General features: G+C 40.1%; 1 protein-coding gene across 10 annotated transcripts in view; it reads left to right on the forward strand.

The window, feature by feature from the left end:
• The window catches only part of lef1 (lymphoid enhancer-binding factor 1), a 106,790-nt gene that overhangs the window by 62,801 nt on the left and 22,969 nt on the right, over window positions 1-21,020 (forward strand). For all 10 annotated transcript variants that reach the window (XM_088341854.1, XM_088341851.1, XM_088341856.1 and 7 more), the window contains exons 4-6: window positions 11,220-11,349; window positions 18,372-18,462; window positions 18,538-18,657. In XM_088341854.1, coding sequence (XP_088197980.1) covers window positions 11,220-11,349; window positions 18,372-18,462; window positions 18,538-18,657 — 341 coding nt within the window. The remainder of the gene's footprint in view (window positions 1-11,219; window positions 11,350-18,371; window positions 18,463-18,537; window positions 18,658-21,020) is intronic.

Genomic DNA, 21,020 nt, shown 5'->3' on the forward strand with positions numbered 1-21,020 from the left:
ACGAAATTGTGGTCATTTTATTGTAAACTTATTATCTAGATAGATAGATAGATAGATAGATAGAGAGAGAGAGTGACAGAGAGAGAGACAGAGAAAGGGAGAGATAGATAGATAGATAGATAGATAGATAGATAGATAGATAGATAGATAGATAGATAGATAGATAGATAGATAGATAGATAGATAGATAGATAGATAGATAGATAGATAGATAGATAGATAGATAGATAGATAGATAGATAGATAGATAGATAGATAGATAGATAGATAGATAGATAGATAGATAGATAGATAGATAGATAGATAGATAGATAGATAGATAGATAGATAGATAGATAGATAGATAGATAGATAGATAATTTCTTTATTATACACATCTTGGACATTACCCAGAAATCGATTAAGAAATAGTCGTGTAGTTTTAAGACAAAATGGATATGGAGTATCTCAACTGTTAGTTCGTAAGCTCTTAAGATTGCACAAGCCAAGAAATATGATGGCCTTACTGCTTTTCCATGGATTGGTTAACACGTTTTCTATCTCTATTATTATCTGAGTGTTTTAATCAGTTTTAGGGGGTCGGCTTCAATGTTAGTGGATACGGTAATTTGTAACTAGATAATTACTTGCAGCTACTTTTAAAACAATTACTTTTTAAATGAAGTAACTGAAAGAGGTAATGTGTCTAAGACTTTCGATTGTGCAAAAACTAATATGCAGACCTGAAATCTGTAACTGTTTGTCAAGCAATATCAAATGCTCTAATCGAGAAACAAGGAACGAAAGGAGAAATTGCATAAATGTGGGTGAACTCGTCACAGCATCTGGAGTGTTTTCCTAAGCTAAGTGTTGCATCATTTTATTGCAACTTTACAGCAGGAACGAGTTGCAGTGCATTGGTTTTTCCAAGTGTGGAAAAGAAGCCTGTGGAGGTTATGCTGTAATTACACTGCGGGCACGATTCCCATTCAACGCTTACATCACAATGTTTATGTTTGCTGAAGTCTCATCGTGCCAAAGCAACAACATGAGGATATTGTCCGTTACAAACGTAGCCTTTGATTGGCCGACGCTTCACCTTTCTGCCTTTTCAGTACTTCAAACAAATCTAGTGTCTGACATGCTTTGACGGGGTAAAGACAACTGTCTCCATTTTGATTCGCAAAGGGTTTTTTGGCCACATTTGAAAGGGGCCCTTTTCCGATCCGGGGTATCCAACCCGTCCAAATAGAGCCACATGAAAAGCAAAAATTGGATCTTTGTCACTTGAACCTATCAGACTGTTCATTTTTTATTGCCTTTTCCCATTAATGTCATGGGTGAGCTGAAGCCTGTCTTAACTGACTGGGTGAAAATCGTGGGTTGAATTACGCTGAACAAATTTTTTTTAACAAAAAATATTTTCCCGTTGGCATATTACATTGGTTTTTAATGATTATTTTTTAATAATATACTATATGTTCTACTGTTTATCTTTTAAAAGTATGAGTATGAGTTATTTAGCAAAAATAAGTAAATTGATTATTTAAATGGATTGTATTCTGAATTTTCTTTTGCAGTCCAAAAGCATACATATCCGTCCATCCATCCGCTTATCCTCAATAGGGTTGCGGGGGTGCTGGAGCCCATCCCAGCCAGTCGCAGGGCACACAGAGACAGACAACTCACTCGCTCATTCACACCTGGGGACAATTAACTTGACATGCATGTTTTAGGCATGCGAGAGGGAACCAGAGTGTCTGGAGGAAACCCACGCAAGCACAGGGAGAACATGCAAACCCCGCACAGGAAGGCTGGTAGTTGGATTTAAACCCATGACCTCAGAACTGTGCGTGCTAACCACCTTTTATATATATATATATATATATATATATATATATATATATATATATATATATATATATATATATATGTATGAAAAAGACTGTGAAAAAGTGAAAAAGACTGCGACTTATTATTCAAAATACACAGTAAGTAAGTTTATTTTGTTTTGGGGTTTTTTGCATTGTTTTGTTTTTCTTTTGTTTTGTTTTGCTTTTCTGAGCAATCTCCAATTGCAGGGCACTTCCTTTAGAAGTTCAAAGTTCAATATTTTCTCTATTAAGTATGTGTTAATAATGCTCAACAGAGTTCAAAGAGCACTTGTGATTTTTTCCCACATTTTTATCTTTTATTAGTTATTCGGGACGAACACATTGCATTTGAGGAATGGGAGCTAGGAGGGAGTGCTAGAGTTTGACGTCATGCTTGTAACCAAATGTTTTTTAAATTTCTATTTGTCAGTTTAGCATGAAAATGGTAAAAGAAAAAAAATACCTGCTTTTAATGGAGTACAAACACAATCCCAAACCCCCCAAAAAAGGACGAAATAAGTTTGTTTGGGCGGGTCTAAGAAATGCACCTACTTGCATGTGCATCATAAATTAGCTGACTGAGGTTGTGATCACGACTTTAAACCAAGAGATTGAGGCGAGAGTAACAAAGTTTAAATTTCTGTACAGCTCCTTTAAGTACCAACTAATTCGAAAGTATTTCAGTAGTTAAATTAGCAAAATTAAACAAGCTGCTAAAATTTGGAAACTGCGGGCAACCAAACTGAATGTCCCCTATTTTTTCTCTTTTGGGTTCCTCATTTTTTTTTTAAATTCAAGAGAAATTAAATACTGGAGGACCCTTCTATTTGTATTTTCCACGAGAGTGCGAGAGGCGAGGTCCCAGAATTGACAAGAAAAACATAGAAATTGGACGTCCTATCAAGCGTCAGGCGGCTCTTCAGAGGCAGACTTACTGAAATGTGTGTGCGTGTGTTTTAAGGGAAACTCATTGTGCATAACTGAAGCTGGCATGGAGCCGTCTCCTAACGGGAGCCGCTCCAGAACGTTGCAGCGAAGGCAACCACACACTTGGCACACCGGTTCCATTTGGGGTGGGGAAGGAAATGCTTCATTTTATTCTCTTTCTCAATCTTGTTTTTTTATTTGTCAGCGCATGATTCCATCCTTCCTGCAATAGTTCAAGCGCCAATTCACGCACCAACTTGCTTCTCCCCCGTCATCTCACAGCACAGCTTTTGTACTCAATTATACCACATTTGCTGGGTGGGGGAGGTGGGGGAGATTTTTTTCTCTCTTTTTTTATAATAATCACTTCCCACTCGTGTAATTTATATGCAATGAGGACTCCCCGTGCCTGCAGCGACAATGAAGTATGCAGAAAGCATGTGAGCTGGTTGGTAAACATCCTAGGAGTTGATGGGTGGTTGTGCAGTTTTTTGGGAAATGCCTTTTTTTTAACTGTATTTTCATCATAAGCGTTAAAAGGTGCCGTCTCCGTAGCTGGTTCTATTTCTTTATTTAACACTACACAGGGTGCACCGCACTATAGGGCGTGGGAGCACTCTTCTGGGGCTCTGTTACAACAACATCGACAAGCATACAATTGTGCGGATTTAAAAAAAAAACAACAAAATAAAAACTGAGTTTGGTTGTGTTTTATTTTAGTATTGATTACAAAATGAAATACACACATAAAAACATATTTTTAAAAAAGAGCTGGTGCAAAATTTTAATTTTTTTTACTGGTATCATATCACATGCATCATAATCCTCGTCGTCTGTTTCTAACCAGATTAACTTTGCCAAATCGCTATGTTTTTGCCAATATCATTCCTACATTATTCATATATTATTAATACATAACAGGAGCAAAATTGGTTTTACAGCAGGTTCTGTATTCAATACTTACAACAAACTCACAATATTTTAACTTTTGCACCCACAAAACAAGTCCTAAATATATACAGTACATCCGAATTTAACCGCAGTGGAAGTTGTCCATCAAAAACACCACGCTTCTCTCTCTGTACCATCTGCATCAATGTTAGGTCGCTGGAGTTTCCTTTAGTCCACGAGGAACGATGACAAGCTAATGCAATTTGGTCCATTACCGCAGGAACCACCAATGACAAAATAAATTTAAAAACTCTCAAACCCTCATTCTCATTGTTTTTCACGCAGTAGTAAATATGTGCTGACAAATTGGGTGAATGAAGCTGAAAACATAACATAACATCTCCATGACTAACAAACCAGAATTTAGGCCTTATTTTACAGTAATTAGATTCGGGTTTTAGGACACATTCAAATAATCAGTTTACTTGGAAAAAGTTAACCCTGTATACGTGGCTTTTGGGAATAATCCGACTGAAAAGGGCAAAGCACGAACAATGGTATTGCCCAAATAGACATCGTTAGACATACATTTTGATTCAAACAAAAGACCATTTTATTCATGTTTCGCACCAACTTAACCTTCTTATTTGGACTATTAGTTGTCCAAGTAAGAGCATATTTGAATTTCTTACATTTTGTGTATCTGTATTTGGCGTTTCGGGTTATTGGGTTCGTAAATGTTCTTATTTTTCCTATTGAATTTTTTCCGTACAGTACTTAAAGTTGCAATTGAACGAAGAGTGCTATACAAAATAATTTTTTACTATAGGTAATATTCAATTTTTTCTGAATATAAACACACTAAGCATGATTGCTAAACTGCAGCATGATGTCAAAATGCCGTGAAATATTAAGTAGCGAGGACCCGACTGCACAGCCTGTTCCCAGAAGGCTTGATTAAATCCACTGCTGCTTCACCCCAATCATCAAAGAGGTTTTTGTGCAGGATACAATTAAGTGGCATCGATAAGGAGGCATTGTGTTCAGAATGTCTTTTATTAAATAATTTGATGAAAGCAGGAAAAAACCCATAGATAAATACAAATTTGGGTTCGGTTGGTATCCATTGTGAAACCTAGAACGTCCTGTACTTCTGGCCTGTTTTCTCTTGGCTGCATTTCTCGCCAATTGACTGTTGTGGCTGCAACGTTCGCACATAAATTTGCGTATTGGTCACAGAGGCCTAACCGCTTTCCTCGGCTGACTTCACTACAATGGGTCGCTCTTTATTAACAAGCTGACTCAAATCCCATCTGACAAACGCCAATAAAAGCCGGCTTCCGTGCTGTGTGGCCCGGGCTTTTGCTTTCACTGCAGGTGTCGCTGTCCTCTCCAAAGTGTATCATTTGAACAAACCTTACCGACCCCCAGTGGAGAAGATAATAATCCTGCCACTTCTTATCTCATTCCCACAGCCCCACCTGTGTCTGTGCAGGGGTAGCCCCTGGAGTATGACACGTACCGGCCGCCCTCTTTGAAGGTTAAGACTTTTAAGCCCACCTTCTTTTGTAAATAAGGGCTAAAATTCCCACGCTAGCGGATTAGCCTGTCACCTTCTTCAGACGGCATTGCTCACCTGTGCAGGATTCTTTCACACAGTTACTGTAAAATGACATAATGAAATCAGTATTTGCTTTTCTTTGTCTTTGGCACGGTGTGCTTTTACACAGAGACCAATCCCCTAATCAGACAACTAGACTGTGAGTGAGCAATCAGTGGAAGAACCACGACAGTGAAAATACCAGCTTCTATGAGTACCTATAAAGGGGCTGGATCAGGGGTGGGCAACATAGTCCTTGAGGGCCACGTATACTGCATTTTTGGAGGTTGATCTTCTCCAACACAGGTGATCGTTAGCAAGCTGGGAAGGAGCTAAATACCAATCCTTGTGAAAACATGCTAGCTATAACTTAAACCAGGTTTGAAAAAAACAATGAATATAATCCCACTATAGCATTATTTATCTGATAAAACTCTTCACCATTGCGATGCCTTGAGATCTTAAGCTCAACCTTTTAGTCTGTGAGCCTAATTGTTTAATTTTAACTTGAGTAGACACTCAAAATAAGGAGAGAAGACATCCATGGGTTTCGAAATTGCAAGGAGAAACAGGGAGAGAAGCTTTCAGATAAGAGAATTAATCTTCACGTATGTGAAGTTCTCAAATAACAGTGCTCATATAATTTAAAATAACTTCCATATAATTGTTGTTTTTTATTATTTGAACAAAGTTTGTTGATTAAGCAAAAATGATAAAGTTCATGTATTTTTTCAAAGGATTAATGTTTAAATTTGCAAAATGTACCTGTATTACAATGTATTTACAAGTCATTTTCCAAATGGAAGAAAATATATATTTGACCACCAAGGAAAAATAATCATTAGTAACTAGTCTCCAAATATTTTTCAACAGTTAAAATTGCATTTTGACACTGAAAATGAGTCAATCATTTGTCAAATAACACCCATTAATGTCAAGACCAGAACGGAGACAGGACCCAATTGCGTTGCGTTTCTCACAAGTTTTATTGGAAGAAAGAGAAAGGGTTGCGCCCACGATCTGGTGATCGCTGGATGCGGGAAGCAGGTCGCTCTGAACGCGGAAGTGGATCTTCCGTGGCAAGCGATGGCGGTGTCGGGAACTGAAAAACGGGTCAGTAGCTGGGACAGGAGAGCAAAAATGTGGTCGGGGTCGGAAGGGAGTGGGAAGCCAGGAAAGGAGAGTAGACATGGTCGGGGACAAAAAGAGGTCGAAAGCCAAGACGGGAGAGTAGACGTGGTCAGGATCAAAACCGGGTCAAAGCCGGGGGACAGACGGGAGCAAAAAACAGGTTGGAGTCAGGGTCGAAAAAGGCTTGCCTAGTGTAGACTGAGGTTCGCAGACCGACTGACAAAAGGGGACGAATAGGAGTGGGTTTAAATAGCGACCGGGAGCCAATCAGAGTCAGAGGCAGTTGGCGCCAAAGGATCGGGCACAGGTGATACACATCGGTAATCATGACAATAATAATTTTAAATTGACCAAAGTAAAAAAAAAAATATTACGGCTGTGAAGATTACATTATTTTCTAATACAAAATGAATCCTAATGATACATCGATTTATGTTCTGGGAGAAAAATGGATATGGAGGTGGAAAAATATAACACTTGATCATAGAAATAGTGGCCCATTAATCTGGTGGACTAGTGGTTAGGTTTTGGTGCTCTCACTGTTGCTCCCTGGGTTTGATTTCCATCGCATGAAATGTTTTTTGGATTTTGGTCAGCGATGTTTTTCGATTAATCCATCATTGCAAAACAACTTATAGTTCGTAAAACGTCTGGCGGACACATATAAAACTCTATGCATTTCCAATTGTATCCACGTATAAGGCGTAGTGGGTAAGAAGGTGCACTTTCAAATGGCTGGCCAATTTGGAGTTCTTAAGTGAGTTTTATAGTCCAAAAAGGATGATAATTGTCGATGATTTGGTCAGATGTAACTGTAGCACCTTTATAGCTTACCCTGACACAAAGCAATATCAACATAATTTTATTTTAAGTTTTTTGTAAATTTTGGCACTTATCATGCTGAACTGCAGCACAAAATGTCAAAATGTATCTATAGCCTTTTATCACAAGAAGTTCCAAAGGGCTGCACAGACCACAGATTATTGCAAAGTACAGACTATTATTACACCATCTACTGATCTAAAACCTACATGAGGGCAAGCCAAAACTCAAAAACCTCAACATGAGGAAAATGAAGAAGGTACCAAACATGATGACCAGGCTGCAATGGAGGTTGCAAGAACAAATGATACACAGAAATCGTCAACGTGAGATATAGGTCTTTCATAAGCTATGAAATAGAAGTGTTTTAAGCCTAGATGTAAACAGTCCCACTGAGGTTGCAGATCGAATCTCTAAGGGCAGAGCAAAAGTGGTCAAATATTTTCCAGCTGGTTTTTAAGGAGGACCAGCTCCATTCTCAAGTAATGAGTGTGGCGCACCAGCAAGCATCATGTGGTTTGCGGAGCTGGTGCGCTGCACGCTAGTATCGTCCCGTACCCGCTCGGGACCTTCCCGTAAGGTGGGGGGTCCACCGATGGAGGATCGTGCCAGCCTGTGAGGGCTTCTGGGAAATGCACGCATTCCAGTCACCCCTGAGTCCAACTTTGTGTGTGTCAGATTGGGCAAGCCAGTGCTGGCCGGCCTCCGCCGCTAAGTGCTCAGGAATGTCGCCTTGGCACCCCACCTCAAAATCACCACCCAAACAAAGAAAGAGGTATAAAAAGAACATGATTGCCATACCGTAACAGACACCGTGCCCCGAATGAATTGCCTGGGGTGTCATCTGCTTAAGACAAATAAACGCCGCCTTCAAATAGACTCCGCCTTTTTACCCCCGGGGAAAAGAGACAAGTGTAATTGCTTCAATGCGTTCCCGACCACTGTTCCTTCAGTTGTACCTCGGGAAATGATCCCATTTCACTTAGAAGTGATTATTTATTTACCCCAAATGATCTTTTTTGGTTGGTCTATATGGAGGACACGCAGAGCAATTGGCATTCTGTGCACCATTCAAAATGACCAGATCTTTAAAGTGGTTTGCTCACCAAAACAGCAGCATTTACTACATGTAGTAAAGAGGTTGGGGGTGCTAGCAATCAGACATCCCTACTTTTATCATTTGCTTAATCAGTGGCGGGCTGTGCATTTCACACCTAGGTCTTTAGTAGAGGTCAAATCTTAAGCCCGGGCCCATCAGGCCTAAAATGTCAATCATTACATTCAGGTTGGGTCCAGCCGGCCTTCTCTCTTGCAGAATTTTTTAGATTATCGTTCATCCGTCATTATTGATACTTGTCTCAATGCCACACCCTCTTTTCAATGTGCTGCGCATCTTAAAGAATTTTTAAACCATCAAAATGACAAACGGCCTTAAAATGTTTCCTTAAACTCTTCAGAAAACCCAAATTTATGGACATTTTTTAATTAAGGTAACCTCTGCAGAACACAAATATAAATGATGTAAATATTTTTACAGTCAGGGTCAGCCCAAATCACCTCTCCTCCTTCGTAGTCCTCACAAATAAATTATGAAATTTTGGGTTTGCTTTGGGATCAGTTCTGCGAAGTTATTTGTTCGGGCTTCAGAGTTTTTAGACATTTTTAATGATGTCTAGCTTTCCTCGCAGAGTCCGTCTAAAAAATGGCTTTAACAGTAAGTCTGCGACCAAATCCATTTCTTATCCGCCATTGTAGGTTGACCAATATGCTATTAAATCAACACAATGATATACTTGCTAATCCAAAAGTAATTGAAAGTAATCAAGTTAAAGTAACCCTACCCAACCCTATATATATCACTGGTACTCTAGCAGTTAGGATTCATCTATCACACCGCCGCAACCCAGGTTTGATTCCTATTGCATTCAATGCTTTGTGAATCCAATCAATCATTGCACAAATACCGTTTAACTTTTTGTTTAACATGAGTTCTTTTGGGGAAATGAAAAAAAAGTACGTTACACACTAAAAATACAGCTAAACCTATTTTAAGGAGGCCTATCTTGAAAATCTGGCAAGCATCAAATCCAGGCTACATCGTGCCGAGGTGAAGGCGTGGTCCCGGCACTTAAGCGCTACCATGTGTTCTCTGCTGTTGAAGCATGTAAGGAGTGTTTACAGAGCTGGAGGGTGGGGGGCACCACGGGATAGGAGAGTCCAGCCACAACTTTTCAGGGTTTGGCTCTCGACCGTTTTAGCTGTGAGTCAACTCTGATTCTAGGAAGGCTTGTGCCGGGCCACCGGTTTCCAACTCAGCTGCAGACGTCTCTCTTCGCTTCCCAAGCCTCCCCCACCTTTCTCATCCTCTCCAGGGTTCCCCTACTGCTCTTGCTCTGTAATGAACTCCCCTTATTCACTGGCTAATGACCGCCTTTGATCTCCCGTCTGAAAGCCCCCTCGCTATTGCCTCCCCCTCTCCGGCGCACTCCTATCTGGCCAGCGGCTCCCGATCCAAAAAGCTAAACGACAAAGTTGGCAGTTTCTATGATCAGCCATTCTTGGCAGAGTACCGTATTTTCCAGACTATAAGGCGCACCCAGAAACCCCAAATTGGACAGAAATTAGAAAGCGTGCCTTATATAACCCGGTGTTTCATGTATACTGAAGAATATGGTTGATAAGATTGGAAATGCATGCAGCAATTATAGGTGTGCATTACTACACAAAGTATACTTACGTACAATGTTCCCTCTAATTTTCCACGGGTCTGAGCGTTCACACAAAGTCGGCGAGCAACGCTTGAAACAACAGTGAGCCACCATAATCCCAAGTGTGGCAAGATAATTAATTATCAAACATGTCCAAAACTTGACATCACGTTACATTTTGCTGAGTTTCTGGCAATGCAAAATTATTTTTCTCTTTTGAATGAATTGACGCATGTACTATTGCAAAGGTTGTACTGCCTACAAACGTCGTTTGTTCTTACAATTCTTTCACAAGATATACATTTCTTTTTTTTTCCTGATATATTTTGTCGCATAATATTAACATTTTTGGGGGCTTATTTTGTCGGTTGCAAAATACATAACTGTACTTAGTCACATTTTTTAGTGGAAGTACAATGTTGGCAACAAGATTTACTTGATACAATTGGAAATTATTTGAATGCAACACAAACTTTTTCTTCTTTTTTCCGTGGTTTTTTTTCTACTTTTTTTAAAATTCCTTTAAAAAAAAGTCTCATTGTGTTTATTTTTTCCAAGCTGTTACTTTTTTCTTTTTGTTCTCCATTTACTGTTTTCCTAGTTTCATTCTTTTCTTTTTTTCTGGCTTTTTTTTCTAAATTTTTCTCTTCCTTTTGTTTCTTTTTTTCCCAGCTTTTCACTACTTTTTCATTTTGGTATTTTTTTGTTTTTGTTCTATTCCCCCCTTCTTTTAGGTCATTTTGTGCATAGTTTTACATAATACTTGGTCATGTTGGGATTAAAGAAGCAAAAATAACCTGAAGAGCCGTTTAGGACCCGAAAGAGCCAGTTCCTTTTAGTTAGCCGAGCCGAAGAAGCCGGCTCTCGACAAACTCTACTAACTTTGCTTTTCAACTTTGTTCGACATTGACTTCAAAATACCGCATTTAGGACACAACGTCAGGGGAACCCGTGTATTTTTACCTTCATGCACTGTAACTTTGACTATAGTCGCTTCTTAATTAGTAATTTTGAGCCCTCGTTTTTGTGCGCTGGCTAGATTTTCTTGTGCACTGAGAATGTGCGGGCAGTGGCAGAGCAATGGTAGCTCTTACTGTAGTCTCAATTTCTGACACCTTATAGTGCGGTGTGCCTTATCTATAAATAACATATGACAAAAGACTATTTTTTGGGAGGTGCGCCTTATTATCCAGTGCGCCTTAGAGTCAAAAAATACGGTATGGGTGCATATAAATAGCAATGGTCAAACATGTGCTTAATCTTTTATTTTTTTCTTGTCCTTCACAGTCCAACAAAGTTCCCGTGGTGCAGCCCTCCCACGCCATCCACCCGCTTACGCCGTTGATCACGTACAGCGACGAGCACTTCGCCCCAAGTTCCCATTCCGGCCATCACCCTCAGGATACCAAACCACAAGGTACTGCGTTCACACCCCTGCGGAACACCCTTTACACACTTGTAGTGAACGAAGGAATTACAGTTTTAGGATGGTGATGTCAGAAGTGATTTATAAAGATTTCAAAAAGGAGTTCCAGTGATCGCATACCTGTCAACTTTTACATTCTCTCTGTATTTTTACGTTTTATGATCATTTCACACTGTGCACACCATATAAACATTTTATACGGTATAATAAATATATATAAAAAAGACTGACCTTGTCTTGCTTATCTAGGCTCGAATCTGGATCGTCTTGGGCATTGGTAGCAGACGATGTTCTCGTAGTTTGCTAATACTGTCTCAGTATTTTGCCTGATCTGTCTTGGTGTGAGTAAATAGGTGCCACGTTGTGTTTGTAAGATCCATTATCGCTTAATAAGGTAGGTTTCAACTATAAATAAGGCGAGCAATTGGCTGTGGTCGAAAGACATGAGATGGTGAGACTATTGATGATGCGTAAGAACTTACTATACACTTATAATTAAAGTTACTGTTACTTTAAATGAACGTACACACAAGAATTTTTACAGCACATTTTTCATTCTGAAGTTGCAAGAGCTGTTGCTGGCAGTAAACAGTCACAAGTGTTGAGGAGTCTGAAGCGGTCTCTAGTGGTAGCCTCTGGGACGCTCGTGAACTGGATTTTCCTTTGTATAGCAAACAAGATATTCGTTCCGAAATACTGAAATTCTCGTCTTCAGAGGTGCTCGTATAAAGAGGACCCACTGTATTTTTAAATGTATTGTCATAAGAGCACATAGCATTAGCACTAACACTCAAACTCTTTTGTCTTTTTTGTCTTGTCTATTTCATCTTCACTGCTTTCATTAGCTTTGAAAGAGAGGCTGAAGGGTGAGGTCGCTATAAATAAACTCGAATATACTTTTGGGTCCGCCATCAAAATAAGATGAAAAAAACTCCCAAACTGTCACATCTGAGGCGTCTTCGCCGAGGTTCAAGCTCCAAACTCATTTGAAGGCGCCTGTGGGATGTTGCGAGTCCTCTTTACTCGCCACCTCCATCCGTTCCTGCGGCGACATCAAGTCGGCCGAGCTGACAGCCGCTCTGTGTTTTTTATATCCGTCGCACACTTTTACTTCCTTCTTTTTCTACCGCTTGAAAACCGGCACAGTGATCAGACGACGATGATGCCGTTCCTAATGATGATGATGAGATTCTGAAGGGAGCGTCTATAAATAACAAGGTAGAAGCCAGATGAAGGCGTCTAAAGAAAACTGCGCTTGCTCCACATCTGTCAGACGGATCGGGCATCAGAGACGCTCTGATGATAACAGAACTCCAACGTCTTCGTCGCGTTGTACAGGTGACAAAGTTTGCCTAGCGCAGGCTACGACGGCAGTGTAGAACGTTTATTACACTTGGCAAACTCGAAGCCTTTCATATTACTATTTTCAGATATGCTGTACGTACAGTAGATACAAACGTTGGGTTTTATTGACAATGTAAGAACCTCTACAACACGGGCTCCAGGTAGCTCCCTATGAGTAGCCCACAGACTGGTTCTGAAAATAGCTCATCAGTGATGGTTCAGTGGTTTTCTAGGAAATTTGATCTCTAACTGGCATGAGAAATCATGGACATGATCGGTGTCTTTAAAAATAAAGCATTAGTGGTTGACTGTGTTTATTTAAACCCTACTTTAGCCTAACAGCATAGGGATAACATAAGTTGCTAGCGGTTAATTATCGCAATCTACTGTTAAGTAAGCTGTACGGAATTTGGAATTTTGTTACTCTCTGCCGCCATCTCCTGGCTTGTGTCATCATTGCAGCCTCTGTCAAGCTCTTTGTGTTGTGCCTACTTGTGCATTTCTTAGACACGTTTGAATAAAATGTACTTTTTAATCTTTCTCGGGTTCGGGTTGGCTTTTGGACTGTACAGGCTTTTACTTACTTTCACCATCACGCTACAGTAACGAGCATGAAGTTACACTCCAGCACTCCCTGTCCCCCATTCCTCTTTTTTATCATATTTAAGGGTATTTTTGTCAGAACCAGAACAGGAGGAGGACCCAGATGCGTTCCGTTTCTCACACAAGCTTTATTTTACGGGAATGGGGCAGTCATGCACGTTAACACAAACGCCAGTGATTCGGCGATCGCTGGGCGGAAAAAATAAGGCAGAAGTCTGGCGTGAAACAACAGGAAGCCAGAGGCTGACGAGATCGATACCAGTTACACGAGCAAATACCGGACAGATGGGACGATACTGGACAGGACGGGACATTCAGGATTAATATCAGATACAGGAGACTGGAAACAGATATCAGACAGGACGAGACCGACGGGATCGATACCAGACACTGGAGACTGAAGTTCGATATCAAACAGGACGAGATAGACAGGGACGTTACCTGATACTGGAGATTGTAGCAAGAAATCGGACAGGGTGAGACAAACGGGATCGATGCCAGACACTGGAGACTGGAGTCCGATATCAAACAGGACGAGATAGGCGGAAACGATACCAGACACTAGAGACCGATATCAAACAGGGCAAGATAGACTGGATCGATACCGGACAGGATATACGAGCAGGATTTGTTTTTTCATAGCATTCTTTTACCAAGCCAAAGGCCCGCAACCCACTGAAATCCGGTCCGTGACCCACTTTTGGGTCTCGACCCACTAGTTGAAAAGCTCAACTTTAGATCGTCATTTCATTTATTTATTTAGTTGTTCTCAAAATACCATTCTGTATACATGCCATATAAAGGATTTCTCATGAATTTCTTCACTGCTATATCGCAATGACATCTATTTCTGTTTTGAGTTATGTCAGGACCTGAACGGAAACAGGACCCAATTGCGTGACGTTTACCACAAGTTTTATTGAAAGAAAGAGAAAGGGCTGCGCCCACGATCCGGTGTTCGCTGGACGCGGGAAGCAAGTCGCTCTCGGATTCGGACTGGGATCCGAACACGGAAGTAGATCTTCCGTAGCGAGCGATGGCGGTGTCAGGGATGGAAAAACTAGTTGGTAGCCGGGACTGGGAGAGCAAGGCGTGGTCGGGGTCGCAAACGAGTCGTAAGCCAGAACGGGAGAGTAGATTTAGTCGGGGACAAAAAGGTCGTAATCCGGGACGGAAGAACGGACGTGGTCAGGAGCAAAACAGCTCGTAGCCGGAGACAGACGGGAGCAAAAACGGGACAGGTGGGAGTCAGGGACGAAAAAGGATTCCCTAGTATACACTGAGGTTCGCAGACAGACTGACAACAGGGGACTGACAGGAATGGGTTGGGAGCCAATCAGAACCCGCGGCAGTTGGCGCCAAATGAGCGGGGACAGCTGAGTCACATCCGTAATCATGACAGGTTATTGTCATTGTTTTTTTTTTTTTTTTACAATTTGCTCTTTGTCCATTTTCTTTTCATGCAAAAAATGAACAAAAAAATTGACATTTTAGTAATGATTTGTTTGCACTTTAAATTCTACATTTTGATCATCATGTCCCTGTCATATGGAAAACCCTTTTACATCTAAAATATTATTGCAACTCTAATTCTGTCGTATGTTTGTTTATCATATAAATGTTTAAATGGGAATCCGTCTTCTCGCCGCTGTGTCCTTCATGGAGCGAGGGCCTCCTCAGCGGGCTCACACTTTGATCTGCTAGTTAATTAGGAAGAACAATCACAGATCTTCTCATTACGGGACGTATTATGCGTGGATGGGCGGGGCCGAAGGTCGGGCGCAGGGCCTTTGAACGCTCGTGTTCGAACCTCACTGCCTCTTTTCCTGAGGTATAAAACATGAAATTCTTCATTATTATTGGAATCAAGGTGATTTAAAGGCGAGAAAAGGAAATGCCGGGTGTCAACGGAAACATGTGAAAAGGGGAGGACACAGAACAGTATTATGGGGTAATGGGTAGGGGGGTCATTAGTCACCTCTCGGGTGTGAGTGACAAGGTTAACATGCCGCTTCTCCCTCCTCCTTCATCCTATGGCCTCAGGAGACTTCTTTTGGGAGGGTGGATTAGTGGGCAGGGGGCAGCGCTACGCACGCCATGGATCCAGCACCGCAACACAAGCTTTGGAAATCTAAGCCCCCTGCTCATGCCTTCTCTCTGAGGAGGGGGTGTCTCAGAGATTGAGGTGGGAAGAAAAAGGGGAATTAAAAACCTGCCCTCTTTGTGCACCAGTGTGTCTATCACTTTGGGACAACGCCCGCATCCGAAAGTGCAAATACCTTCAGTTACCTTCCTCAGCAATTTATCATTACCGTATTTCCTGTTTATAAGTCGCCCAAATTTGGCTGGGGGTCCAACTTATACTCCGGTATGACTTATATGTGAAATTATTAACACATTATTATATCATTGAGTTTAAAATTTTCATCACCGGTAAATTATTTCACACTAAACCGCAAGGGGGGCGCTCCAGGCCATGTTGTGCTGAAAAATGTCCCTCCGCGTGAATTTCCCCCCAGCATACGTCACTCGCGCAGACGTCACTAAAATGACTACGTATATAAATTTTTGGAGGTAAATGCAATAGATCTGTCATGAAACGGAACAGGATCAGGACCCAAATGCGGGACGTTTCTCACACAAGCCTTTTATTTTACGGGAAATGGGGAGTCATGCACGTTAGACAGCAGTCTGGCGTGGAATGACAGGAAGCCAGAGGTTGACGAGATCGATGACAATGGCCTGAGCAGAAATCGGACAGGACGGGACGGACAGGATTGATATCAAAACAGGATATCGAAATTAAACAGGACGAACTAGACGGGAACAAAAACTGGAGATAATAATAAACAGGACAAAAATAGACGGGAACTATTCCGGACAGGAAACGCAGGCAGGAAACCGGACAGAGTCAAAACTCACGTCTTGCGAAGCAGAGTTTCATTGACGGACTGAGAAAGGGTGAGCAAGAGCACTGAGCTTAAATAGAAGGGAAGCCAATATGTCAACGAGCCACCACTGGCGCCACACGGGCGGGGCCAATTGGACGCCATGGCAACCGTGACAAGATCAGTAAACCACTGAACATTTGCACCGTGTAAAGAAATCACTATTTGAGCAGGTTGAACATATTTACTTTTGCGAAATGACACAGCCTTTTTTAACAACTCAGGACACGTCGTTTTCGCCAAAGTAAACAACTTCCTCAAAAATGATTTTTATACAAGGTGAAAATGCTCTGTATTACACTGTTCTAATACATTACCCAAAAATCAGATCCGAAGTTAGTTTAAGTAACGTGTGCACAAGTGACGTAAAACGCTCGGGGGGTATTTCACACAGGGGAGACATTCTTTCATGTATCTTTTTTAAATCGCCTTTCAGGATGACTTGTATGTTTTGGGTGTTGGATTTATCAAATGAAATCACCCCAAAATACGATTTATATTCTAGAGCAATTTATAGTACAGAAAATATTTTACTGTTTTCCAACTGCAAGGTTTGTTTTTCAGCTTGGGAAACATTTGTGTGTGTTATTACAAAAATACAATTGTAGAGAAATGTGACTATTTGAAAAGAAATCAGTAAAAAATTGTAAGATCCCCCTTCGGCCGTTTTCAATTTGTTTCTACTTATTTTAAAAATAAAAATTAAAAAAATAGTTTTAGTTTGTATCTGCAAAAAATTGCTGCTTTGGAAAAAAAATATTGATTACTTTAAAACGCGTTTTTTGGTTTAATAGGATGAGAAACAATTAAAGTAAGAAGAAGAGTTTATTTTATTTTTGATTTAATTTGATTTTAATTTATTTTGACTTTTGTTTACTTTCCTTATTTTAAAATTGGCTTAAACTTGATTTGAATTACAAACTAAAGGCAATTGTGTTGAATGAACAAAATTATCTGATGCAGTACATTGTCTATAACCTTGCTCATTGTAAGTATTAATTTTCTTATCTTGATAAAAACATATCTTGCCATATTAACATAAAGTATTAGTCATTATAAGGCTTTTTTTCTTATTTTACAAATTTGGAACTTTTTCTTAAGGTAGAATAATCAAAAATTTACGCTTAGAATGACCAATATTTTCTGCCTACCAGTATGTCAAATATTGATGTATTTATTTGTGTTTTGGGAGAATATTTTCTTCTTTTGTGCCAAAGTATAATAATAAGAAAAACAGCCCTTTATAGAGCGATATTTTTTCCCAATCACAAGATTTATTCATTTTTATTTATTCATTTATTTTTGCAGTGTTTTAGGAGTGTAGTGGTTTCCCAAATGTTTGCATTGCAGAAAACAGCTTTCGTACAAACAATGAATTTTAATCTTTTTTTTAATCCTCTCAAACAGAATACTATTTATATTGTATAAATTGAGGTTATTTACATGATTATCAATCATCCCACAAAGGTTTTCGGTTGCAGTTACAGCTACTTATGCTATGGCCCATTTTGCTTGTTTTTAATTTTACAATATGGTAGTCACTTGCTAACCACGGTTCACTTTTCACTAATTTGCAACATGAATTTCCATCGTGCATTGTATTCTGCATTCTGGTGATTAGTCAGTTACTCACACTCTACCCACACTCCATTGAATTTCTTTGCTTTGACATTCAGAGCATTTGGCAGAAATCACATAGCGTCAACTCCACAAACTCTCGTGATGCTTTGTTTTAGTTCTTCTGGTCTGCCACGTCGTCTGCAGCATGACCGCCATGTTGTCCGGTGTGGGGCTATCCAGCACAAGGCCGCCAGGAGATCCATGTGAAGGCCTATGCGTCCAGAGTCGCTGCCCACACCTGGCGCACCGAATCCCTCGCACCGCATCTGGGCTGTATAATAATTGTAAAGAAACTCTGGGTTTGCGTATCGTGGGTCCTTTTTTTGAATGCAACCCCACCCCAAAAACAAGGGATTACTGTGTCCAGATCCTGGATGATATTAACACATTCCGTACCTTTGGCGGGTACAGAAGTCAAACAATTATAATAATAAATAAACTAGATTATGTCAGTGTATATGAATTTATCCTCATTTGTATCCATTGTTTCTGATGTAGGAATGTCCAGGCATCACCCAGGCCCAGAAATCTCCAACTACTACTCCCTGTCTCCAGGTGGAGTGGGACAGCTCACTCCGCCACTGGGATGGTAAGCAATTTTTCCATTTCATCTTTTTTCCTCTCTTGCTTTGAAACCAAGTCAACAAAAATCTTCACGTCGCAGGTTTTCACACCACATGGTCCCAGGACCGCCCGGCCCTCACGCCACAGGGATCCCCCACCCAGCCATCGTCAACCCCCAGGTCAAACACGAGCCCCTGCACGAAACCGACATCATGCACATGTGAGTCTCGACGGCTTTAGCCGGGGTGCTACTTTCCGATACTCCGCCGCTGCGCTGACAATCTAGCCCGCCCTTGAAGTGAGCAGCTTATCTGTTCAAGAGAAGCTCCTTTAGCCTCAGGGATGCTAGTACTGCTGCACTCGGTTTGCACTAGATCCTGGTTACGGTTGATACCGCAGCACGCCTGGAGTGAAGATTTCTGATAGCCGAATTCGCCACAGCCATCTTGCCGTCATATTGGAAAGTTTCAACCATTAAATGAAATAGAATAGTCTAATGATGCTTTTGTAGTTGACTGAGACTTTTTTAGTCCCACTTATAAACTTAAAAAAATAGTACTAAGATAATAATAACATAGTAATAACACAACAACCGTTGTTTTAGAAAGGCATAACAAACTGCTAGCTCATCGCACTGATCAATACCAAATAGGTTGGTAACTTATTTGTCAATATCAGGCATGTCGAACTTAATTTGGCCCTGGGGCCGGATCCAGACTTTATGTTCTCACGTGGGCCGGATCAGTAAACACAAATCCACACCAGATATTTAGCTTGGTTTCGCAGTACTATGCTTTTGAATTCAGCTTACATTTGTAGCCAAAACACATGTATTCACAAAAAATGGAAAAATTACTTTTGGCATTGAATGTGTTAACAATTTGTTTATTTTAACAGTTGAGTAAATACAGTTTTACATCTAAATCAACTCACCACAAAGATCACCAACATAAAGTCGAGTGGGAGCTAATAAAAATACGCTTGCCACAGTTGTCATATTGCTTTGAAATAAAAAAGAAATACAAAATAAGAGTTTTAGCAGTGAACAGGAAAGTTTAAACTACCAGCCTGGGCCTACTGAAGTTGAGAAACTACTGCAGAATATTGTCTTTAACATGAAACCCGAATGAAACTCAACTCTTTTACCCCTTTGCTACCCTCCAGAATGGAATTGAATAGCATAGTCTTTATTGTCATTGATATCAACATTGTGAAACATTGTATGCAAAGAGATTGGACAAGGCACTCCAAGGTAAAAGAAGTAATAAAGACTTTGAAGAGAAAAATATATTCAGGATAAATAGGTAAAAACAATCATTAGAATGTAGCGCTTAGAAAAATGGTTATAGTAATAATGCAATAAAATGATTTCAGAATTGTAACAATAGTGCGATGAAAACATGTGCGACATTCAGCAGCATCAATATTAAAAAACCCTCTAATTTACAAGGTTTATATTTTCACAGTTTCCTGCAAAGCTATATGTTTTTTCACATTTTCTTTTAGCAACAACAAAAAAGAGAAGAAATAAAAACAAAAAAAGTCGCAAGATATGTTTTCACAGTTTTGTGCATTTGTTTAGGGTGGACATTGTCCTAGGGAAGCCAACCAGTGGGTAACAGGTCAAAGACGTGGTGGCGGGGATAGGAATTGTCTTTTATAATGTTAATGGTTCTGCTACGAAGCGCAAGCCGCCAATGTTTTGTAGACTAGGCAGAGAGTAGCCGATGATGTTTTGGGCTGTGTTGATTGCTCTTTCTATGTTTTTCCTGTTTTTAGCAGCGGGAAGGAGCCTTCGGTTTGTATTTAACTTTAAAAAATCATACTATTTGATGGAAATGAGCTCGAAACTTTCTTTTTTTTTCACACACTTACGGCGGACCGGATTGTATGTTTTGACATGCCTGGTTAATATGTTTCCTCACTGTGTCGGTCAAATATATCAAGAAAATGAATATGATAAGCTATGTAACCTTATTGGCTTCAATTTGCTGCAGGGGGAAACGGATTCCCGTTATATAAGACAATCAAAGGATTTTGACTCATAGAGTCATCACTTCATTCACTACACCAGTAATTCCAAACCTTTTTTTTGAGCCAAGGCATAATTTTTCGATTAAATTAATCTTGAAACACCCTGTAGAAAATATAGCGTTTACATTTTTCAAATGTATTTAAATTGATGACCTTTATTAATACATTAGAGAATGTAATGTAATATTTTTTCATGTCTCACCGTCGGATGTGCAGTTTGACGTGTCCTTAATAAGTTCAGAATCAAATATTTTCTTTATCAAGTATTTGTTAACAATGCCCAACTGAGTTCAAAGAGCCTTTAAAAAAATTTCCCACCACGCTTATCTACTTTAATCTTACTTTTACCATCAGTGTTCCAGTTACTGAACGCATTATGCTGGAGGAAAGGAGGCGGGGGATATGGCGGGAAGAGTGTGATCGCACGCATGCTGCTGGTTTTCTTTTATTCTAGAATAAAAATGGTGAAAGTAAGAAAAGGACTGTTTCAAATACAAACCAAATAGCAACCAAACCCCCAAAAAGATGAAAAAGGATGAGATTATTTGA

Source organism: Urocampus carinirostris, chromosome 8 (assembly GCF_059441175.1).
Source record: "Urocampus carinirostris isolate Australia breed hairy pipefish chromosome 8, RoL_Ucar_1.0, whole genome shotgun sequence".
In the NCBI taxonomy this organism is placed as follows: Eukaryota; Metazoa; Chordata; class Actinopteri; order Syngnathiformes; family Syngnathidae; genus Urocampus; species Urocampus carinirostris.